Raw genomic sequence first — 24,150 nt, forward strand, 5'->3', positions numbered from 1 at the left:
AACTCAGTGAGACAAAGCTGCTTCTTTGCCCTTCCAATACCTTCTCAGAAAGCAGGGTGAGGTTTGTCTGGCAAAACCTTCACCCCTTCAGTATGAAACCCTTCTGCATACCCGGGCACCACTCAGCCTGCACAGGCAGACCCCTGAGGCACGGGAGAATAGCACTGGGTTAAGAGAAAACCCACCTGAGGATAACGCTTTAGCGTTAGGTGCTAAGAAATCACTGTATCTGAAAAGCCATGTCCTGGGGGGCTGGTCAGATGACGGCTGTGATTACAATTTGTCCCCCGCCGCCCCTCTCCCCAAATGGCTCTGCTGGACTTTGGAACAATTCCCACGGGCAAAGTGAATTTTGACCCAACCGCGTATCCATCGGCACGGCAGAAAGCGCGGCGAGAAAGCAGGGCAGGGATCTGGGTTCGAAACGCGCGAGCCGCGGGGCTGGAGCCCCGGCGAACAGAACCGCGGGGCTACGGCCAGCTCAGGAGGGCGGGGAGAAGGCCGGGCCATCGCCGAGGAGGTGGGACTTGCCGGAGCGTCTCTCCCCGTGGCCGCTGCGATCAGTTGCAGAGTGCTGACGAGCGGCGGGCGGTGGGGCGGGCGCTGCGCGGGGAGCGGGCGCTACGCGGAGCCGCCGCTGGAGTGCGCGGAGCGGGGCTGCCGCCGCGCCGGGGGCGAGGAGCGCACGCCGCGCCGGCGGGGGACAGCGCGCCGCGGGAGCAGCCCTCCCCGGGCACCGGGACCTGCTGTTAGCTTGCCGCCTTGCTTTATCCTCTCGTTTAATTTATTTTTTTCCCCACCTATACTTTGATCCGCTGGGATTTTTTTTTTTTTTCCTCCCTTTCCTACAGAGCCTTCCCACGCCCCAGTTCCCTCCCTCTCTATCCAGCTTGGATTTTTTTTCTTTTTTTTTTTTTTTTTCATCTATTACTATTCTGATTTTTTTTTTTTAAAGCGGCGGACAGAGAGAGGGAGAGACAGTAACAGAGAGGACAGGAGGAAAACGCTCTGTTCGTCCTTTCCGCCACCACCACCCCGATTTGCGGAGAGGGGTCGGGCCGAGCGGCGGCGGAATCAGCCCCCTTTTCCCCCGGGGAGGCGACCCCGGCTCGGGGAGCCGCCGGAGGCAGCCGCCGCGAAGAGGGGGCGCAGGAAAAGAGATGCATTGAAAGTTTCCGCGCAAACTTTGCCGTGAGTGCGAGAAACCGAGCGAGCGCGGCGCGGGTGCCTGCCTGCCCCGACGCGGGGAGAGCGCCGCGGACGGGCGCCGCTGTGGAGCTCGGACTACCCGGCGGCGGGGGCCGGGCGGCGGCAGGGCGGCCGCGGAGCCTGCGCTCGGCCCGGAGGAGCGCCCACGGAAAGCAGCAGCGGGGACCGGCGGAGAGCCGGGCATATGGAGGGGTGAAACCGGAGACCCCGAAGAGGAGCCCCCCTTTCCCCGCAACCCTTTGCAGCGCCCGGCCGGCGGCACCCCAGGAGGCGGCGGCGGGCACGGAGGAGGCGCGGGCGAGAGCGCGGCGGGGCGGCGGCGGCGGCGGGGCGGCGGCGAGGCGGAGCACGGCGGGCCCCGCTTCGCGGCGTGCGCCGGCAACCATGAACTTTCTGCTCACTTGGATCCGCTGGGGGCTGGCGGCGCTGCTCTATCTGCAGAGCGCGGAGGTAAGCGGCGGGACGGGGGCTTTTGTGCCCCGCGTAGCGGAGCGGGAGGGAAGGCAGACGGCCGAAAATACTTTTCCCCCCTTTTTTTTTTTGTTTACTCGCCCCCCCTCCCCCCTTTGCCTCCCACCTGCTCGGTGCGGTGCGGCCGCGCCGCTGGCGCCGGCTGCGGGAGGGTGCCCGCAGCACAGACACGTGTGCGTGCGGTGCTGAGCGGGGGACAGCGCTGCCCGGAGCTCCGCGGGGCCCCGGGGCAGCGGCAGCGCCGTGCCGAGTGCCCGCGCACATGAGCGCGCCCCGGCCGTGCGCTCCCGCCGGGGCCGGGGCGCTGCGGTCGGCGGGGCGCGGGGCAGGGAGGCAGCGCGCTGCCTTCTTGCATCAGCCTCGGGTCTCCTGACATTGCAAAAGGCTGTTTCGGCGATATTTGCCTTGGGTCCCAGCTCGGGTTCGTGCCGCCGACTGGAGTTCAAAATGCCTAGCTGGAAAAACAAATAAGAGATCAAAGAGGACAAAATGGATCCAGGATTTCTTCCAGATTGGGGAAAAAAAAAAAAAAAAATCAAAATATAGATCTCCTGAACAGAGATTACAAAACCAAGGATTTTTCTTTTCCTCTTCAGTCACTTATACCTCATTGTCATTCTTGAGGAATTAGAAATCAACTCTTCCTCCTTTCCTCTTTTTAAAGAAAAAAGAAGGGGAGCTTTCTTTGCAAACCTGTCCTATAAATCTGTTTTCTAAAGAGTCAAGAGGGCTGTGTTGCCAAGAGATATTAAGGGGTTTAGACAGAGTGCCCACGTGAAAGTGGCTGTTCGCGAGGCAGGCATGGATTACGTTTTAAAGGTTATAACAGGTTAGTTCTCCCCTGCCATTTCTGCTCGGCACTTAGAGAGAGCGCCGGCCAGATCATCTCCCACAATCGTGAAAATAAACGTCGCTTGCAAACTAATCAGTTATTCACATTGTTTGTTCAGCACCGATGCTGGAAGGCAACTCCCCAATTAGGAGCCATTTCAGCTGTAACTGAAGTCATGCAAGCACTGCACGCTTTGTTTCTAGCCTGTTATATCTCTACTTTATCCAGTGACAGCCGCACATTAGGCTGTGCTCGATGGGAACTGAGAAGCACTCTTTGAGTGTGGTACAGAGCAGCTCCTCGCTGCCTTCCTGCCAGATTTGGCTGGGACAATTGTTTCTGCTCTCCAGGAGTTTTTCTGCCGTCACACAGAATAGGGGTTTCTTTGCCTCCCAGCTCCTCAGTAAACTTGTACAGTAGCATCTGTTCCCCACCTATAGAATAGTCAACTCTGTATTGGTGTCCAGTGATAACACCCTTTAACCCTCCCCTTGTTCCTTTTCCCCTCCCCTTCCTCTTCCCCAGAAGAGGAAACGGCGGATCAGGTAGAGTTGCGATCTGTCTGTCCTCAGGAGTTGCATAAAAGCCTCATGCTGCCTTTTCTCCTAGGCTGGAGGATGGTGCAGATGAGAAAGCAGTAGAACGATGGAAAAAATGGTAGGGAAGAATTACAGACAGGAGTTTGGGGGAAAATGTTAGAGGGACACACAGAGATGGACAGAGGTTCAGGTACCTGGGTGATGTGGGCTATATAAGTGCTCAGGCAGATCGACGGTCAGATCTGCCCTTCAGTTCTGTCCTTATTTGTCCGTTGGTTGTCCGGGCACCACGGTGATGGGAACGTTAGAAATACCAGCAGATCTCACGTAGGCAGCTTGATGATGACTCTGAACATGGCAGAAGGCATGACTCTTCACACGGGACTAGGGTTTGTGCTTTGGTGATAGTATTTATCTGGCTGTCAGGCTGATCTATCTAGGTAGCCAGGCGCAGTAGAGAGCATTAAATAAAAGTCCTGACAGAGTCTCAGTTGGGGAAGTAGGGTCCAGTGTGTGTCAGGCAGCTTTCTTGGAAGTGAAGGAGTGGGATGAAGGAATCACGGCGCTCCTCTGGTGAAGTTTCAGGGGAATGACTCCTTACTGAGGTAGTTGTTACAGTTGCTCCTGCAGCAAGACATGGATGGTGAGAAATTGTTTCATGGTGGGGTCTGGGCAGCACTGATGCCACAGGTGTCTGCCTCCACTGGTGGTGACAGCCTTTCCATACAGGCGAGGGAAGGAGAGGCTGCCACCCTCCCAGCTGATTGTGCTGAGCCGTGTGCACAGTCCTCACGAACTGCAGGATTAGGGAGGTTGCATTGTTGTCCGCTTCCAGTCCTCCCCTTCCCAGAGCAAGGGGGACAGGTCGTTATTCCCCATCTTCCTTCATCTGCGGGTCTTGCTGCCAGCCTGGTGACTGGTCACTCCTGATGATGGTCGGGGAGCTCTTCCCCTCCTGCCCTGAGCAGCAGAGGGACCTGGCTATACCAGCTGTATTGCCATAGGGAAGAGGCAGTGATCAGACGCTGAGGGAGGGAGAGCAAGCCTGTGACTAGACTGTTAATGATCGCACACCCACCAGGCTGCCTGCCTTTGCTGTGCCTCTGCACCACGCCACGATGGGGAGCCACCAGAACCTGCTTCCACAGCCCTTAGGCAGCTGGGACACAGCAGGTCACCTTCCCCAGAGCCGTTCTGTGCTCTGAGGATGGGCTGGAAAGAGGAGCACTCCTTTGGGAGCATGGGAGAGGGACTTCTGAGGGACTCACTGATTCCTGAGAAACCCCAAATCCATTTTCCTGTCTGTTCTGTTAGAGGTGCCTTGGCTGTGCTAGCAGCTTGCAGGATTACTGACCTCTGTCTGCATGTACAATGGAGAAGGAGTGCAGTGAGTCCCATTCCCCCCCTCTCCTAAGCAGAAAACGCTGAGAATTTCTAGTGCCTAAGACGAAAAGTGCCTTAACTCCTGTCCCAGAGTCCCTCTCAAAGTGGATGGATTGTTTGTTCCAGTCCTAAACAGTTACAAAGCTCTTTTAATGAGGCTGCACAGATTAGGGGGAGGGGAAGGGAGAGAAAGAGTGCTGGTGGTGGTGGTAAGGGGGGTGATGGTTAGAGAGGAATGACTTGATTAACCTTTTCTCTCCCTTCAGAGAAAAGCTTGCTTTGGACAGGGCCTGGGGCAGAAGGGGGACAGGGAAGGTACAGACACATGGATGGTGTAAAGTGGGTTTATTTGTTAGGGAAGGTTTTACCCCATGTAGAGAGGGATGTGCATTTGCTACAACCTGCAAAAAGCACAGAAAGGAGCTTCATCTGTCAGCCCCATTCCTGGGCTAATTTATCCTGCTCTCAAGGCCGGGCCAGGGGTTGCTTCCACACTACTGTGAAATGTTGAAAATCTATTGGAAGGAAATTGTGCTACAGAACTGTTGGGTAATGCCAAAAGCCAGCAGAGGAGAGCATGACCTTCAGGCTGCTACCGAAGGGCACAGTTGGCCTGCTTGTCCTGAGGAATGTTTTTGGTTCCCCATGTCTGATATGCAGCAGACTGTTTTGAAGTGAGGCACAAGGCCCTGCCTCACCTGCTGTTCTAGTGGACGTGCTTTGAGGGCACTAGGCACAGGTGAAAGGCACTGCTGAAAGGGCAGAAAAGTTCTTGGAATAGTGAGCAGAGAGCGTGTTACTGATAGTTCTGGGAAACCTTTCTAGTTTCTGCTGAGAGCTCCCCTGGGAAAGCTTAGAAGCTCTTTGCCCACTTTGCACTGATCTTGTTTCCCATCTTTGGGGTCAGATCACATCCTGGGTCCAGGTGAGCACTGCGAGAGTGTTCTGGCTCCTGCTCCACTACACCAGGGGCAGGATGAGGTGCTGGCTAGGTACAGGTGAGTAGCAAAAGCCTGTGGCTTGCTTCTGCCTCTCATCACTTGTGCAGCCTGTGTGCTTGCATGCGAGGAGGCAGTGGGCTTGGCAGCTGGCTGGGTAGTTTTGCTTAGAGAATGGGTAAAAATGACCCTCAAGGTGTCTCCAAGCTAATTTTGCTCAGTCTGTCATGGTCATTTGTGTGTGAACCAGAAATCCCTCTGTGAAAAGTCTTGGGGGCGTTGTGACTTGAATAAACTGACTTGGCTCATGATCCTCTTCCTGTGCCATAGCAGATTGAGGCTTTTCTGCCCTTGATGCGGTTTTCTTTTTACCCATAGATTGTCAGGCACTGAGAGGCTTTGGAAGGCCGCTGCAGCCTCTGGTGCCTCCATTTTGTTTGTGCTGTTGCAGTGACCTTCACACTTCAGGAATGAAAACTGTTTCTAGGAACCTGCTTTTTAAAGTGCTGTCACAGCACTGAATCTGGGCACACAGCCCCCTCCTCCCCAGAGGAGAAACAGATCAACACATGGGGCAGCTCAGGTCTGGGCTGGGAAGTTATGGCCAGGTATAGAAAACTTACAGTTGAAATTAGAAACAAGTTCAGTCAGGGGGACCTTAGACAAAGGGAACTCTGCACAGACACAAAGGAATGTCTGGGAGAGGGGCTTCTAGCTGGCTCTCTTGCCCCCTGCTTTTAAAAGCTGACACTTTTGGCTGCTTGGATGCTGGTGCTGCCCTGCTTAGAAGACCATAGGTGGCAGATTCCTGTTGCGAGCTTGGGGTGAACTTAGCCTGAATTCAGTCCTGTCTTCAGCTGCAAGATCAGAGAGCCTTTTTCTAAGCCTGAACACAGCATATTGCTGACAAAGCAGTATTTTGTATGGTTCCCCATGCTTCTTATGGGCCTCTGCTGAAAGGCTGCAGGTTCTGGGCTGGATGGCATCACACAGGTGGCAGCATACCTGAGAGAAGTGAAGAAAGCTGGGCCTTTTCCATTTTGGTTCAGAACAGAACAGCAGGGGGAAGCCTGACTTGGCTGGAAAGTTACGTCAGAGCTAAAGCCCTCACGAAGAGCAGGAAGAGTCGCGTTCTTGTTTCACCTGGAATTAAAAAGACTTCCTTAGCAAAGTGGTGTAATATTTCTTCATACCACTTTGGGGGTGGGTTACCTGTCACCACTCCTGCCTGCACCAATGCTTTGGAAATGTCCCTAGTCCCAAAAGGCAGCAGGAGTGACTGCAGAGCTTGCAGCCTTTTCGGCTGTGGCCCAGGGGAAGCTGTGGAGCGGGAACGGGATCCAGGCAGGGGCTGGGAACTGGGACCACTGCGAGAGGGCGCGCGTCGCCTCCCTCCCAGCAGAGGAGGAAAACCCGGGCGGTTTGGCGGCGTCCGTCGGCAAAGTGGTGCTGTCATTGTTAATCGCCCTGACACCCGGGCGGATGGCGACACCTCCGTGGCCACCACTGCTGGGTGACGGGCTGTGTGTGACATTGAGAGGGGAGAGATGCCCTTCCGTGCCTGGCAGTCCTTCTTCCCCCTCTGGCCTCCCGGGCCACATTCACCTTTTCGCTCGTGTCGGCAGCAGCAGCAGGTCACCCCGCTACTTTTCTCCGCCGGGCTCGCGTTTGCTCCCGGTGTTCGCCCGCGGTCACAGGCAGCAGCTCCCCGGGGACGTGTGTCCCTTCGGGGCCTCTCTCGGGCCCGGCACAGCGCCCTGCCAGCCCCGTCCCCGGCCGGGGCCGTCCCCCCGTGCCCCTCTCGGCTCTCCCGGCGGAACAAAAGGCCCCTCTGTGTCCGCCGGGGAGCGGCTCCGCCTCGGGGGCGCCCCCTCCCGCCGGGGCGGCGGCACCGAGACCCCCGGGGGGCCCTGCCCGGGACCCCCCGCGCCCCGGGACCGCCTCACGGTTCCGCCTTGTGACTGATTTTCTGTTGTCTTTGCAGTTGTCGAAGGCTGCGCCTGCCCTGGGGGATGGGGAGCGGAAACCCAATGAAGGTAAGCGCTGGGCGGCTTCCCGGCGGGCGGGGACGGCCGAGGGGCTGGGGGGAAGGAGCCCCCGGAGCCGCGGGCGGGCAACACCGCCACCTCCCGGGGAGCGGGCCCGGGGGTGCCGCGGGAGGCGCCGCCGCCATCAGCCCTCGGTGGAGGCCGCGGCGCCGCCGCCCCGGGCCGAGGGGCCGGGGGTAGCCGTGGGGCCGGGGGTGGCCGCGGGGCCGGGCTCCGGGGCGGCCGCGGTGCCAGGGCGGGCAGCAGGGCTGGCCCAGCCCGCCCCTGGCTCACCACAGCTCAGAGGGAAACTGCGTGCGTGCGCTAGGGCACATACGCACGCTCATTTATATATATATATTTATATATATCTGCGCACACACGGGCGCACACAAAGAGCTGAGCAACGGCGAGCAGTTTGCTGGGGATTCGCCACAGTGCTGTAGGAAGAGATTTGTCAAATTTTGCTGCCCGCCTCTTTCCCGGCGGCGCTGGTGATGCCCGGCTGGGTGGCCAGGGCTGATCCCCGAACAAAGGCCGCAGCAGCTCCCAGACAGCAGGTCTCTGAGGAAGAGGAGGAATAAGGGGCAGTCCAGGATGATTTTCTGGGCTCGTGCTTCCCAGCAGTCCCAGGTCCCTCCGCAGTCAGGAGATTGCTAAGCACTGTAAAGAGCCAGGCTCGAAAAATACACCTTTTTATTCTGGTTTGGGCTAGCAGACTTTGCAGATTCAAGGAACAGCACTATGAAGTGATAGGTTCTAGTAACTGGTTTGTGGTGGTCCAGTATGCACTGGCGAGGAAACAAGGTGGTGCCTCTGCCACTGCTGTGATTTTGTATCTCTCCGGCTGCCCAAAGACCAGGTTGTGACAGTGTCCCCTGCCTCGTTGGTTCATGCAAGTAAATGTAGACCAAAAGGGCAGTCAGGCCCTGGGTTAGTCAGAGACACCTCCTGCGAGCTCCCTGTCTGGTGAAGCCCTGTGCATGTCATGAGGTTGGCTTCTCTCTGCAGTCCTCAGTTCAGCAGTGGGATAAAAGGGCTGTGGACTTTGGAGCCTTCAGGCTGAGGTGATCATCAGCTGCTTTAAGACCATCCTGACCGTGTTTTCCCCTTGCCTGCATAGCAGAGCAGATCACTTGTTGCATGGCAGGGTCTGGCAGACGTCTTAGGGTCCCCACGGGCTGTGACCTTCAGCGTTATTCCAGCCGGAGGTCAGCAGAGGGCTCCAGCAGTGTGGGCCCAGACTGGCTTTTTTTCTTTTTTTTCCCATAGCAGTCAGTTTCAATTTCTGTAACTTTATTGGTGTGACAAACTCCATGTGTGTTGCCAGAGGTTTGTGGCAGGCTGTGCTTGGGATAGGTGTCCATTTTGCACGGGCAAAATTTCTGATTTGCTGGCGGGCTGCCGCCCTTGCTGCGCTTGACCCTTGCTCCTGCTGAAGTCAACAGAAGGAGGTTCAGTGACTCCAGAGGGATCAAGATGGAGCCTGCTGTGAGGCTTATTTTGGTAACCAGTTCTCTGCTGTTGGTAGAAAAGAGCTAGTGTCCTCATCTGTGCCATTTGTTGTGTCCAACTAATCCCTCCTGGGGAGGGAAAGAATCAAACAGAATTAACTTCTGTCACAAGAAGTGATGGGATTGCAGGAGAAGCTGGTCTGGCAGTGTAAGTGGTGAGATTTTGGTGTTACTGTCCTGGTGATATTTCAGGTTCTGTGATGTAGATACATCTGTGAACTAGAAGTCAGGAGTCCTGGCATTACCCTCCTGGCTGTACTTCTTTCTTGTGGTTTGACCTTAGAGGTCCTCTCTCTATACCTCAGTTTCTCCTCTGTGAAGAAGAGATGGTGGTGGGCCTCTGTTACCCAAGGATGGTCCTGTAGTTCCTTATACTGAAGCTCTTAGGGGCTTGTGCTGAAAGGTGGGTTTGTGTCTTTGGCCATTTAATGCTTTCTCTGAAATGTCAAGCTGGGGCGGGTTTTTATTTGGGATGGACTTACTCTGGTTGGAGACTGTTATTTTAGCTTCAGCCCCTACCCTTTTGTGCTCAAGTGAGGTTTCCACATGTTTTGTGGCACAGGAAGTTGTAGAGGAATCAGACAAACACTCTTTGTTTCACGGGAAAAGATTTTCTGGTATAAATAAAGGAAACCACCAGCACTTGTGGCTGCACTTTTATTTTCAAAATAACAGTGTGTCTGTATTGCTGCTAAGCTGTTGATGGGGAGGGAGACAAAATGATCATAGACTTTCTCCTTTTCTAGTCCAGCATATTCTCACTCAACTGCTCCAAATTTGAATTTATGCCTTGAAGAGTTAATGTGGGTCCTGTCTGCATTTTAACCTTACTTCCCCCTCCATTCACAGCAAAGAACCTCTGACTCAAATCTGGAGGTGTTTTGCAGGGTAGGAGTGTGACTTAATTGTGGGATTAACTTTTAACGTGGGCTGAAGCCCAGATTGCAGGAAGGGAACAGACCTAGTGGTATTAGTCCTTCGGTGACCTTCCTGTGCTTCCCCATGAAAGAGACCTTCTTCCATTTGTGACACAGCCAATGGAAAGGAAGCACAGGCAGAGTCAGCCCAGCAAAGTGTGGAATACAACTCCCGGTACATAGGAATAAGTGTAGGTATGGTAGAAGGGGCAGGGCTTTGCTGTAAGGTTGACTGTACCTCAGTCATGTGCTCCAGTTTGGTTTGGGTGGTGACTGTGCAAATGAACTACAGAGCATTGTGCAGTCTCCGTGTGAATGCTCTGTGTCCAGCAAAATAAGGCAACGTGCCTTTTGTGGCAGGATTTTCTGGCTGGCAGCTAGGGAAAGATTCCCGGGTTCCTTTTCAGAGGCTGATTCAGATTTTGAAAGACCATCATGTGTTATAGTAAAGGTAGGGACTCACAAATTCTTCGTGTGAAGGATTTAGTCTTGCTAAATCTCCCAGATCTCAAGTATGGTTGCCAGGGTGCAGCTGTGAAAGTTAAGTCCCTGCAAAAGAGGTTGATTGTGCTGTTCTTGGGGCAATCTGTAATCTGGATTCTCTGGTGTAATCCAAATGCCTGGGTAGTGCAAACATTTAGGAAAACATGGCAGATGTCAGTTTCACTTCACTTTTCTACTCTGTTTCGGTTTCTGCCTGCTTTATGCTCTGGACTGGTTGTGGTGAGCAGCACTTGATCTGCGCAGGTAACTGCTATGTTCCCTCCCTCTTACTTTCCGTCCCTCCCCTTGACGTAGGCAGGGGAGCATTTTTATCCTGAACTATGCCTTTACTGCCAGAGTTCTCAGATCCTGTGTCTGGCACAGTGTGAATAATAAACAGTGCACTTCAGTGACTATCTTTGTGCACGCAGAATTTCCCACATGTTAAATTGTTCAACTTGTTGGAACATAGGCGGTGACTAAGGTCACTCCAAAGGGGAACAGGGAGAAGGAGGAGAAGGAGGTAGTCACAGACAAGATAGGAGAACAGACAGGAAACATAAGGCAGTTAGGGGAGGAGGGAAGAGGACGGGAAGGAACAAGGAACAGAAACATGTTGTCTTCTACACAAGGAATACCGACAAGCAGTCCATGCCTGCCAGGCTACATTTCCCTTTCACAAGCCACTTTCTCTTTTAATAGCTGCTCACGCTCTCTGACACTTCAAACTCCTTGGATGGAAGCTCCTCCCCTCTTGTACCCGCTCTCAGCACTTCAGCACTATGGTACTGTCAGTCCTGCATGACCTAGAATTAACTTTCAACAATTAACTGCGGGCTGTGAGCTCCAAGCCCTGCAGCTTTTGCATTTTTGTGGCAAAGTAACCTTTATGCCAGTTTGTCACAAGTTCAGGGCACTTTAGAAACGCTTACTGGAGACCATTATTTTCCATGATGCAAGCAGTTTGCTCTTATCACTCTGAGTTATCAACCTTGGTGCTGGAGGACTCTGCATACTGTACAGGTGGATCATTATAGTTCATTACAGCATGGGGCAGGTACTATCTCCTTGTGCGTACTCTTATCCTCTGCTACATGTGACATCCTTTGTTGCCATTGTGGTGCTAGAGCTAGGAGGCCTGGAGGGCTCCAGGTACTTGCTGTTTGCAGTACTATACTAGCACCTGGGGTTTGTGTGTGTGTATTTATCTATACTATCTCTTATCTCTCTAAATCTCTCCAACCCTTGACCAAGCAGCAAAATGAAGCTTTGGCAAGAGACTGGGAAGCATTGAGAAATACTTGTGAAATCAGTGCAGATCGCAAGCAGTTAGTGTTTGCTCCATTCGTAGGGAAGGCATGGGATAATGGCAGATCCACCCTGTTCCCCCTCCCACACTGTCTCATTGTGGTTCAGTAGCCAAATATATAGTCTGGTTAATCCTGGGGGTGCTGTGAGCCTACTTTTAATCTTTCAGTGGCTGGCTTGGTTCCTTGGTTTGGGAAAGTGGTCAGTGTGGAGACATTAAGGCTGTGACTTGTAGTGGATGCTGTCATGGTTCCTTGGTGACCTGCTGAGGTGGATGTTCTGCATAGCCAAAGGAGGTAGATGACAGGAAGGGTGAAGATGCATAGCTCCATAGTTCAGAGCCTCTTCCTGCTCTTAGAAGTATCTGTGTGCTGAGGTCTGTACAAAGGATGCTTCTGGCCTTAAAACCCACTGGGGCATCCACTGGCTGTTTTGAAAGAGAGTAAAGGGCAAACCAGTGAAGGGCCTTAATCCAGAGCACAGATTATCTGCTGCAGCTTCATTTTTTTTTTGGCTGAGCTGATATTCTTAGTGGCAGCATACCAGGAGTATGGGGAATAGCAGAGAAGAGGTTTGGGGAAGAGTTACCTGTGGCATGTATCATGGTACCAGGGTGGCAAACAGTGAGGCTCTCTTGTCCATCTTGCCTTTGCCCTGAAGCAGCTGTAGGAGGAGATTGTCTTTTTCCCTTCCCACTTGATGTGTGTATATGTAGAGCACAGACAAAGGATTTAGGCCTGCAAGACTGTTAGTGAAGAGTGTAGGGTAGTCATGTTGCAACTGTCTGGCTCACTTTAAGGGGTGAAGCACTAGACATTCTTGAGCTAAGTTTGCATTAACTTATTCCCTCCATTCCTCTTTTAGTTATCAAATTCCTGGAAGTCTACGAGCGCAGCTTCTGCAGGACTATTGAGACCCTGGTGGACATTTTCCAGGAGTATCCTGATGAGGTGGAGTACATATTCAAGCCATCCTGTGTGCCTCTGATGAGATGTGCGGGTTGCTGCGGCGATGAGGGCCTAGAATGTGTCCCTGTGGATGTGTACAACGTCACCATGGAGGTGAGGGTCCAGTTTGCAATCTGCCATGCTTGGTTGGAAGGAAGCAAGTCAGCCATCACAGCCACCCCAAGTCCCAGCTCCCAGCTAATTCAGAGGAAGTGCGGCCTGCCCCAGGGAGCCTTTCTTCTGACTCTGGTGCTCCATGTTACACCATGCAGGGTTAAAAGATGAGTTGCCTATGTCTATTTAAGGCTAAGAGGAAAGTCTATTTTTTGGCTCTTGCCCAAATACAGTAGGTAGGAGCATACAAAGGAGCATTTCTGCAAAGGAGCACTTTGTGCTTAGAGAATGCAAAGGACCATTTCTGATGGTGTTATCTCCAAGTTCCCAAAGAAGATGCTCCTTGGGCCCTTGCTCCACTTTCAACACACAGCTGTTGTTCTGAAGGCAGCTGAGTAGGGCAGAAGGGGAGAACCTGTTAGTACTCTCTCCTGAAGGGCATGTGAGGTCAGCCTGTACCAACAGAGCAGGGAATTTGGGTCTTTAGCTACCCTGGCACAGCAGAGGTTAAAGGGGCTCTAAGAAACAAACTGCTTCTATGTCAGCTGGAAAAGCTTTTCTGCCTCTCGGCATCTTCCTCCTTTGTTTGGAGGCTGCTGAATTTATTTCTTGGAAGAGACACAGGTAGCCGTGATAGCAAAAGCTAGGCCGATGGGGGAAGATGCAAATTGCTTCAGAGAGCTTAGTTACTGCCCTTGTCTGTTATACTGGATCCCAGCTCTTGTCCAAAATCATACTGGTCCCCATTACCCATAGCCCATAGCTCCCTCACCTCCTTTTGTCCCTTAGCCTCTTGAATAGGCACTGCAAATGTTGCTGTCACTTTTTAATATCAATGAGAGATGTGCAGTGCTAAGTGATTAACCAGCAGGTCCTTTTACTTGAAATATGGGCTATGTTTGAACTCTGTTGGAGAGCCTGCCTGTGCCCTTTCATGGTTCCCCATACTGCTTTTCCACTTGCAGGCTCCAGCTTGAGGCAGAGCATACTAACTTGGTGTAGCTAGGGATGGTTTTCTTCCTACCATTCCTTGCTTGATGACAGTTCTTGACTGGTACGCCTGTATGCCTGTAAAGGGTCAGAAGCACTTAAGCAGATCTCTAGAGTTAATTTTCCAGCCATATTATGGGTTAAGAGAATGTGACAATATTCCATAGCTTCTGAATAACTTCCCTGGAGATACCTGGGGCTGGGTGGTGTCCGGCTTTGCAGGTCTCTTTTAAACACAGATCTCCAGATTTATTTCGTGTGTCAAGTTACTGAGAAAGTGAGATGTCAGCTGGGAAGGAAGGGTGGCTTAAGGAAAAAGGAGCTTGATTTGGAATTTTTCATTGAGACCTTTGTGTGAGACTGAAGCCTGGCTTCTGCACAAGCAGGCTGGATGTTTAGCTGCTGTCTGTCCAGCATCAGCCAGGTAGGGCTGACTGAGAACCTTGCTGTGGTGGTGCAGCCTCTCCCATGCCTGTCTCCAAGGGAGTCCACTGGTGCTGGCACTGGGCATGCACGAGCAAACAGGGCTTTGGCACAAGTCTGGTGTTGCTGCTCGCTTGTGATCAAAGGCCTTCCCTGACTGGGAGAACAGGGCCTCAGAGCTCACTCGAACTCTGCCCTGTTCTTCCCAGGAGCACCTGGGGTGTCAGTGCTTTGATGCACAACAGCCTGATTTGGAGCTGTGAATATGAAGAGTGAACAGGCAGTGACTCTCTGTTTCTTTCATTCCAGATCATGAGAATTAAACCCCATCAGAGTCAGCACATATCACACATGAGCTTCTTACAGCACAGTAAATGTGACTGCAGGTGAGAATGGAGCAGCACTGGTTCCTCTTGCAATAAGCTTACTCTGAGCCTTTCCTTTTTTCTGCCGTTGGGTTGGGTCTCTTGTTCAGACACTTCTGCAGCCTTCTCGATTGGTTTGCAGTGGGATGGCTGAGCCTGGGAAAAGAAGCCCTCTGCTGTCAGGGCTCTTCCATCTCTGGCTATCACAGGTGGACAGTGCTAGCCTGCATCTTGGAAGCTTTTGGCACTAGCCAAAAAGCAAGGGTCAGCAGGAGAGCAAAACCACTTTGAGATGGACCACTTAACCTGTGCTATGGGCATGGTGCAATGCTACCTGTACATGTCCTTCCCTGGACTTGGTGGGAAGTGGGGATAATACCAGAAGTATATGTGATGAACTCTCTTCTAATGAGGCCTTTGTTCTGTCTTTTCCCACAGACCAAAGAAAGATGTCAAAAACAAACAAGAAAAGTAAGTGACAAGCCTTTCCTCTTTTGTCTTTTGGTGGTTGGTTGGCATTTCCTCTCCCCACTGCCCCTTGCCCTTTTCTTTGGTTGGATATTCTCACTTTAAGAAGGTGTTTTTGGAAATGGCATATGGTACTGCATGGGGCGATGCTCTGAATCCATTCCAGGTGGTCACAGAAACCCAGATCTGATGGTCCTTCCTTCATACCCCAGACATGGACCTTGCATGACCCATGGCCATGGCAGTCATTCCTAATGCTTTTTCCCGAGTCAGGGAAGTCCCGTCGTGTCTGTCCTGCTGGAATGGATTCAAGGTGCAGCCCCCATTCTCCCCTTCCCTCTTCCTGGGGTGTTTCTGGTTACTGCAAATTGCTGCTTTTCTTTATTAATATTTTTTTTCTTGCTGCTTGAGTGAGTACTTGCTGGCTTCTTTCACAGCAGCTTTGGTAGGAGCTCTGCTGGCTACAGGGAGAGGTGGAAGTTGAGGCCTGGTGGAGGCAGGACTGATGCCATGCAGGATGTGACGCTGGTTTTGGTTGGGTGGGGACCTGGGAGGGTGTAAAGGGAGGTGGATGTCCTAGCTGGGTCTTGGTGAAGACTTTCATGAGGAGGTTTTTGAATCTGATGGATTTGCTTTGGTGGCCTGAAGGAGGTTAAGTCACAACCTTCCCTTTACTTCCTCCCTAAAGTAAAAAGGTTGTGGAAAGTAGAAAAATAAGCTCTAATCCTGCAGTAGTTGCAGGGATGAGCATAAAATATGAAACAAGGTTGAAAAGAAAGAATGATCTCTCTGAGCGAGAGGATCAGCTGGACTGCGCATGACTGGGAGAGCAGCTCTGCCATTCAGAGGTGCAGAGTTGGAGAGGAAGGAGTGAGTATTTGGAGATGAGGCTGAATCTGAGACAGAGGGAGCAAACAGGAGAGAGAGAGTTCCTTTCACCCCTCTCCTGGTGGTTGTATGTTTCTAGCTGCCTTCCAGCCTCTCCTCCTCCCCCTGGAAATGTGCTCCTGGCTGCATCAGACTGCGTGCAGCCTGCAGTCCTCTCTGCGCAGGGCCGTGACGGGGACAGTCGGTCTGTGTGGCTCTGTAGTTTGAAGGTGTGCGAGTTTGGTCTGTGTGAGCTCTGGTGAGGATGGGGTGTGGGTGTAGCAGCCAGCTCAGACTGTGTTGCATTCACTTTCCTCTTCTAACAGCACCTTGCCTGCTCTTTGCTGGTTCTGCACTCCCCAGGGAAGGAAGGGAAGGGATGGGAGAGACTGGTGTGCTTTGATTTGTGCTGGATTGAAAGTCTTGTTATATTGGTACCCCTCTCCTCCCTTCAGGTTGATTTTCTTCCCCTCACCGTGTCCCTGTGACTCCTGCCTGACATGTAGGGCAGAGCCGGGATTGAGCTGATGCTCTGACACTCGTTCCAGTGAGACGACTTGAACAGGGCCTAGGAGACACCTATGGTGCTTTCTCTTCTGTCCCTCCAATTCCCTTTGACAGCTCTCTCCCGAGATGGGCTGCACCAGGGAACGAGGGAGCCTTTGCTGAACTGCCTCAGAGCTGGGACTCATTTGCCTGACAAGCCCTGGTGCTTTGCCTAGGGCCTTCTCCTTGCATGTCTCTCCCTTGCTCCTGTGCTAATGTGGCTCAAGGAGCAGTACAGGCTCCAGCCTCCCTCGCTCCCTGTGCTCTTAATGGCCCATAGGAATCCATGGTTAGTGTCCAGGACTGCGTGTCCTAGCCCCTGCCTGCTCAGCTCCTGCCCAAGAATCAGAGGCAACTGGTGGATTTTTCAGAATGGAGTCAGTGCCTTGGCTCCATCTGCTTGTCTGGCAGATCCACGTGGAAGGTGACAGGAGGGAAGGGATGGAAGAACTGAAAGCAGAACTGCTTGCTGATTCTCTCCTGGGTAAAATAACTAGGTCAGCCCATCCTCTTCCCCCTCTTTACTCTTCAGTACTCAGAATGGAGGCTGCCAAAGGAGATGTTACAGACATCCCAATAAGGTCTCCTGCAGTCCTCTGAACCACAGGTAGGAGGTGAGGTGGATGAGTAGAGCCTTCAGGTTGGATAGCCCTCTCCCACATCAGTGCTGTGTAGATCAGATCTCTTCCCTTGTCTGTGGAGTGCTCCCATCCCAAGGCAGGATTGGCACCCGCCCTGCAGCAGAGCTATTGGAGCTGAGCTGCCCCCTCCTAGGCCCAGTGCTGGGCAGTACATCAGGTCAGAGTGGTTTCCTCTTGCCTGAAGAGAGCCCTTTCACTCAGTTTGTCGTTTGTCAGTCATTGTGCACCTGTGCTTGTCGCCTGGAATGGTTGTCTGCACTCACCGCGGTGGCGTGATGCTTTCACAAAGCTTTCTGTTCCTTCTCCCTCCCACCCCCTGCCCCTTTCCCACTGCCCCTCTCTGGAGGGGACAGGTGCCCCTCTGAGGCTCCAGCAGATGTGCCTCTGCTCGCAGCAGCCTTGCAGGAGGTGGTGTCTGCTGAGTTCCCTGGTGTTGGCTTGGCTGTGGGCAGGCTGGTGGCGGAGCTGACAGGAGTGCCGGAGCCGGTGAATGTGTGTGCGAGGTGGAGATCTGTGCTTCGGCCCTGGGATTTACCCTCCAGCCCTGCCTCATGTGCTTCTCCCCTCCCAGCAAGGCACATGGCTGTATTTTTTTTCTCTTCTTCCTTGCATTTTCTTCCGTTTTCTCTCTTTCTCTCCCTTTCTTTCCCCCTCTCTCTTTCTCTTTTTTTTTTTTTTTTTTTTTTGTTTTTCTTCCAGAAAATCAAAGCGAGGAAGGGGGAAGGGTCAAAAGAGAAAGCGCAAGAAAGGCCGGTACAAACCACTCAGCTTGTACGTTTGTGTCCTCTGCTTGTAGACTCTCTTCCCTCCCTCTCCCAAACCAATCTGCCTGCTTGCTGCTCGCTCAAATCTCACCCTCCCCTCCCAGTCACTGGTGGGCTGCAGATCCTGCAGGGGTAGCACTGGTGGTGGCACTGCTCTGGCACTAAGGCTGTCTCAGGGAAGGTGGCTTTAGCTTGCTTGGCTCTCTAATCATCACTGGTGGCCGTTGTCCCAAGGCACAAGAGTGTGGTGGGTGGACAAGTACCCCGCACCTCTTCATGCCTTCCAGTTGCAACTCTGTCATCTGCTTTCCGCCACTTGTCTCGTGCCCTCACTGCTATGATGACTGGTGACAGCAGGCTGGCATCTGCCATGCATGTGTGTGTGTGTGTGTGCGTGTGCACATGTGCGTGCGTGTCTGGTGGAGTCACAGGTGGAGAGGAGAGGTGGGACCGTGGGAAGCCAGAGAGGGGGTGCTGGGGAGCTGAGGGTGGGCTCTCTGTTGTTTTTGGTTTTTTTTCTTCTCTCTTTCTGCTGGATTTGGTGGCTTGTCTCTCCCTGTCTCTTTCGCTCTGCTTCTCTCATGGTGGTTCACAAAATTCTGCATTGTAAATTCACGGCCCCTCCATAGGAGACTCCTAGGTGGCAAGGTTGGGATGGGGCTTACAGAAAGGAGAGCAGTGCTGGCTGCAGGGGTCAGCATGTGATGCTGGAGCCCAGCTGCTTTCCAGGGGAGGAAAGACCCTGTGTATTTAAGTAGTTTAGCCGCTGGCCTCTTTCTACTCAAATAGTCCACTTCAGAGAACTCCTTTCACTGATGTGTCAGTAGCTGGCTGGGCCTCTCACCTTCCCATCCTTGCTTTCCCCTTCTTCCTCCCTCTGGCCTGAGCCAGTGGATCCAATGCAGCATTTGTGAATACTGTGCAGAAGGCCTGTTTTCTTTCTCTACGCTAATGCAAGGGGTTGCTGTCCTGGGGCTGTCGAGGTGCTGCTGGAAAATCCATCAGCGCACGGCACTCTAGTGGGCAGCATGGGGGCTGCGGGAGGGGGCAAGGGGATTGCTTTGATGTTCAGGGTGTTGCATGTGTATTTTCTTTCTGCTGAAGCGCTGTAGCTTAGACATCTTTCCTTTTGCCTTTTTGCAGTCACTGTGAGCCTTGCTCAGAGAGGAGAAAGCACTTGTTTGTACAAGATCCCCAGACCTGTAAATGTTCCTGCAAATTCACAGACTCACGTTGCAAGTCGAGGCAGCTTGAGTTAAACGAGCGCACTTGCAGGTTTGTGTCCTGAAGGATGAAACACACAAAGAGAAAGAGAGAGAAAGAGAAAGAGGGGGGGAGCTTGCTTCCTGCTGACTTCTGGCACCAGTGCTATTTGATTACTTCTTTTCTATGTCCTACGTGGGCCAGAGAGCAGAGGGACTAACTGGGGTGAGGACAGAGTTTCCCTGTGTCAGAGGGCAGCTGTGCGTTTCAGGTGTGCTCTCAGGACTTGGATGGGGACTGCTCGCAGAGACAGGCCCTTTGTATCTCAGGTGTTCTTTACCATAGGATAGGATAATGGAGTTCATGTTGCTGAGGTAGGCAGGGGGAGAGTCTGTATCCCTCTGTACCTTATTCTTACCTGTACGCAGCTCTGAGCATACTGTTGGACAAAGACAAATCCTTAACTGACTAGGATTTGACTACCCCTGTCTTCTAAGCCCTTTTTCTGTGGCTTGTAGATGCTCTGCTGTGTGGAGAATGAGGAAAGCCACTAGGAGCCTCCCTCAAGTCTGAGCCTAGATTCTCCTTTGCCTCTTTGTTCTTCTAAAAGCCAGGGAGAGTACCCTGTCCTCTTGTACTGTGCTCACAGTTCCCTGCCCAGAGTTGTGGTTTGAGAGGCTGCACTCAGGACTGTGAATGGAATACTGCAGATTTAAGTCTGACCCTGGGTGTGAAGGCAGAGGTGTGTATTTCAGGTGTGAGGTGGGAGACATAAAGGCACTGTAGGGTTAGTGTTAGTTCACAGTTAGCTGTGCATGTGTCATCTGAGTGCTGTCACACACCATCTGTGGCACAGACAGATAAAGAAACCGATTCCCGGTTCTCACCTGAGCACTTCAGTGAGCTCAGTGGGGTGTCTTGACTTGCACAAGCCATGTGTGCACCTCTGGTGTGGGATCATCCTGCCTGTGTAGAGGCAGACACAGAAATGGGGTTGCTAATGAGCACTTGGCTGTGACTCTGAACTTGGATACCTTTCACAGAGATCTAGGAGATTGTTCCTGTTCCTGCAGTATTTCAGTGGCAGTGGCTCAAGGGGAGAATACAAGGGGGAGAGATTCAGGGTCCTCTGTGGCTATGTCTTGAAAAGAGGAGACATCCATTGGCTAGGTGGCTAAGGCTGATACAAGTTGCAAGTGCTTCCTTTGGGTGTGAAAATTCTTTGTGTCCAAGCCAGAGAGGCATTGGCACTGCCAGCATGGTGGAAACTGTTGTGTATACAGAGAATTTTTTTGGGGTGCTGTAATTTCAGTGGGAAAGTAATTGATGGAGAGGCCAGAATAGAGCAACTTCCAGACTTAAACTTCTCCTAGCGAGCAAAACCCCTGAAGTGAGACCAGACTTAATGTTAGCCTTTTCCCCCCTGCTCCTTTTCCCAAAGTCCAGAGTAACTGATAATTACCTCAGAGAGTTTGAAGGGTGAGAAATAGTAACAAATGCAATGAAAAATCAAAAAATACTCCAGAGAAATCATGACTGCAGAAGGGGTTTGCTAGTTTCACTTACTAGTCCCTCTCTGTGATGGGATAATTGCCACTAAGGGAGGTTTCCAGAGGCGATGTGTTGGCCAGAAGAATGGGAAGGAGTCATAGGAGTGGTTAGCTTATCAGTTCCCAGATAAAAAGCTGGTTAAGCTGAAGTTCCTCCTGCTCTTTCTTGTAGAATTAGAATTGGGACCTACAGGGGAGGGTAAATTCTCATTTCTCCTGCTGCTTCTTCAGCCACTGGTGTTCTCTGGTGCTGACCACCACTCACAACAGCTAGTGGAATGAAAAGCACTTACTTTTCACCTTCTTGCCTGCATGAGGCTTGTTTTCTGCACTGCTTCCAACCCAAACAAGAGACTAGGTGGAGGGCCGAGGGTGTGTCTCTGCATGCATTGCTTAGCCTTGTTTTTCTGTGTTTGTGTGTATTTGTGTGTATGGTGTGCAAAGATGCAAACAAGACACTCTGCTTATCTGTAAGGAAGCCACCAATTCTGCTCCAAAATTTGCCCGTTTGAGTATACCCCCTGCTCTGTCTAGGGGAGCCTGGGGGAATAGAATTCATTGACTCGTTTTGGGGTCGATATTCTCAGCTGATTTGCCCCATCTGCACAGCACTTCACCCCACCAGTGACGTCATGCCATGTCTTAACACCATGTGCTCTTAAACACATTAGCCACCACCCTTCCTTCCCTTCCCTGCCCTAGTTGCACCCCCATCACAAACATTAACCCCATTCTCTTTTTTTTCCTTCCTTCTCCTCTTTGACAGATGTGAAAAACCAAGACGGTGAGCAGCGGAAAAGAAGGGGAAACAGCCCTGTTTCTGGAGCCTGATTTCTCGCCTGGACAGAATAAAACAAAACAAAACACTAATCCAAATGAACGCTAAAAATGAAGGATCGGTAGAGCACAGCACTTTCAGTACGGACGATGGACTCCGGAAGGAACATTCCCCAAGGCACCCGCCGCACAGAATTCACCTTTGGGTTTTGAACTGTTTTATTTTATTTTTCTTTTTATGCTGCTAAATAACGGAGCCAGGAAGACTTATAGGGGTGTATTTGATGGGTTTTCCCATGCATACATATATATGTGTGTATACATGCATATACATATATATATATGTATATATATTTTAACCACATCTATATATACATATATGTATATCTTAACCACACACACACACACATATATATATAATATATATATATATATATATATATACTGATTATTTTTTTTAACATTGCTAATGTTATTGGTGTCTTCACTGGATAATACTCGACTGCTGTGGACACAAGCGGGCTACTTGGGGCATAAGAAACAAGCTAAGACTGGACTTGAGTAGAAGCGCTGGGTGTAAACTTCTTAACTCTAACTGACTTGTGCGGCCTCCGCTGTTTCTCTGTAGAGTGTGCTGTACCACAAACCACCTTCTCCTTGCCTGGGTCAGGGAGGAGAGGTGATGGAGAGGATGGGCAGGGAGTTCCAAAGAGCGGCATCCTAGGGTGCGATGGGTCAAAGGCCAAGGAAATGGCCATCTCCGTGATCAAGGATTCCTCCTCCCCTCTCTTCCCCCAACCTTCGCCCTTACTCGTCTCATAACCTGCCTGCCTTGCTGGGACTTGGGATGTCAGTGTACATTTTGCGTTGACTTTATTCGCTGTAGAACCTTTGCCAGAGAGACGTGCTGGCTTCTCTTAAGGATGGTGGGCAGCTGATGCGCACTGACTTTCTGTTCAAGGAATTATCACAGGAGTCTAGATTTCCTGCCCTTGGTGGCTGCAGAAGGACACAAGGTCTACAATGTGCTGAAGCAAGAATGGGGACCGGTGCATAGCCACACAGTTATTCAGCACTGTCTGCTTTCTTCATGCACAGAGCTGCCACTCAAGAGCATCCAAGATGCTTATGGAACATTTCTGGAAAGGGATATTAATCAAAAGTATATACACAGTAGTGGGGGTGTGTGTGTATGTATGTGAATGTATGCATTTGTGTGTATGTATGTATGTATGTATGTGTTTTTCTTTTTTATATATATATATTTATTTTTATACATATATATATATAAAAAAATAATATATATGTATGCCAAGATTGAAGGGGGGGAAAATAAGAAAGCAACTTTTGCTGCCTTCAGTTTGCGTGCCCAGTGTGAGTGACCCTTAAGAACGTCAAGATTTTTTTTTTAAATGACGTACTGTAAATATCAGGCCCCTTTTCCATGTGTTGGGCTGGGGAATCAAATGTGAAGACAGCTGGAGTCCCTTAGCTGTGTCGTGAGGTTCTTGGCTATGTGTGTATCTGCAGTGTAGGCTGTGGTGAACGTGAAACCCACCTTACACACGCGCGCACACACACACACCCCTGAAAGTGTGTTTGTACATCTATGTGGATATATATAATCTAGTTCTGTGATTAAAATTATTATTAATAATAATAATAATCAAAAAGGTACTCGGTCTGTGTCAGAATGCTGCCAAACATCATCTGCAATTGAATTTTCAACGCCTGATAATGTACAACACGGAAAGCTTCCAAAAAGACAAGACAGTCTAAAAACAGACTCACAACAAGCGACTACTAACCACTAGGATCTCCCCATCCGACTGATGGCTTTCAGAAGGAGAGAAAACACACGGGTGGGTGCTTGCATCTGCAATGTAGAATACTCATGCTGCATCGTGTGCAAGACAGAGGCTTCCGATCGGGGGAGGGAAGAGAAAGTGTTTTATATACTTATTTAATATCCCTTTTTAAATTAGAAATTAAACAGATAATTTAATTAAAGAGTAGGGATTTTTCAGTATTCTTTGTTAATATTTAATTTCAACTATTTATAAGCCGTACCTCCTTTTTTTTTCTTTTTTTTTCTTTTTTTTTTTTTTTTTTTTTTTTTTTTTGTACTGGTTGTGTATAAATTTAACCTTCCTGTTGTCCCATCCCGTCTCTCCCCAATTGTTGGCAGAGTCAGTAGCATGTTATGGGCAGTTATTTAATTAATTTCTCTAACACCTACCCCTACACATTCCTATTGAGACAACGGTTAGATATACATCTACATACTATATATATATTTGGCTATGTGTTTGTATATATATATATGTTTATGTATATGTGTGATTCGGATTAAATAGACACTACGATTTTTTTATATATGTAAAAAGAAGAAACAGGAAAAAATAGAAAATTCTACATCTTGAATCTCTCTCCTTTTTAATTTTAATATTTGTTATCATTTTATTTATTGGTGCTACTGTTTATCTGTAATAATTGCGGGGAAAAAAGATATTAACACTACATATTGTGTCTAGTGAATTTTTTCAAGATATTCCTTAGTACATATTTATTTTTAAACAAAGAAATTACAGATATATCTTAAAACAACAACGACGACGACAAACAAACTTTTTTTTGTATTAAAGAATTTAATTCTGACCTTGATTTCCTTTGCCTTCTCCTTCTGCCTTGCATCCTGGTTTTCTTCCATTGTGTAGCAGTTTCTCCAGCATTGCCTCTGGAGGCTATAGGGCATCAGCAACTTACCAGTTGGATTCTGATTTGGGCCCAGAGCCTCCAAAAGCATCTAGGTACCTAAAACCCGTTGGAATGAATGGGAGGTAGGCACCAGCATCCTTGTGTGGAGCTCAGCCT

General features: G+C 50.8%; 1 protein-coding gene across 6 annotated transcripts; it reads left to right on the plus strand.

Annotated features, from left to right (window-relative positions):
• Positions 1-558: 558 nt before the first annotated feature.
• On the plus strand, positions 559-23,940 carry VEGFA (vascular endothelial growth factor A). 6 transcript variants are annotated; one of them, XM_056487213.1, is made up of 9 exons: positions 564-1,659; positions 7,357-7,408; positions 12,486-12,682; positions 14,405-14,481; positions 14,899-14,931; positions 15,095-15,241; positions 17,682-17,753; positions 18,890-19,021; positions 21,266-23,940. In XM_056487213.1, the coding sequence occupies exons 1-9, from the start codon at positions 1,594-1,596 to the stop codon at positions 21,285-21,287; spliced, it is 798 nt and encodes a 265-aa protein (XP_056343188.1). In that variant the 5' UTR covers positions 564-1,593; the 3' UTR covers positions 21,288-23,940. The 6 variants fall into 6 exon arrangements, with proteins under 6 accessions (XP_056343191.1, XP_056343189.1, XP_056343193.1 ...); XM_056487214.1 differs by lacking the exon at positions 18,890-19,021 and having other exon boundaries at positions 560-1,659; XM_056487215.1 differs by lacking the exon at positions 15,095-15,241 and having other exon boundaries at positions 566-1,659.
• Positions 23,941-24,150: the final 210 nt, after the last annotated feature.

Source organism: Oenanthe melanoleuca, chromosome 3 (genome assembly GCF_029582105.1).
Source record: "Oenanthe melanoleuca isolate GR-GAL-2019-014 chromosome 3, OMel1.0, whole genome shotgun sequence".
Lineage (NCBI taxonomy): Eukaryota > Metazoa > Chordata > Aves > Passeriformes > Muscicapidae > Oenanthe > Oenanthe melanoleuca.

Bases quoted from the DNA above. Each gene is read 5' to 3' on its own strand.
- VEGFA (XM_056487213.1), top strand. From the start codon at position 1,594: ATGAACTTTCTGCTCACTTGGATCCGCTGGGGGCTGGCGGCGCTGCTC. The intron at 12,683-14,404 runs GTGAGGGTCCAG...CTTTCATTCCAG, and splicing joins TGTACAACGTCACCATGGAG to ATCATGAGAATTAAACCCCA. The intron at 14,932-15,094 runs GTAAGTGACAAG...AATCCATTCCAG, and splicing joins GTCAAAAACAAACAAGAAAA to GTGGTCACAGAAACCCAGAT.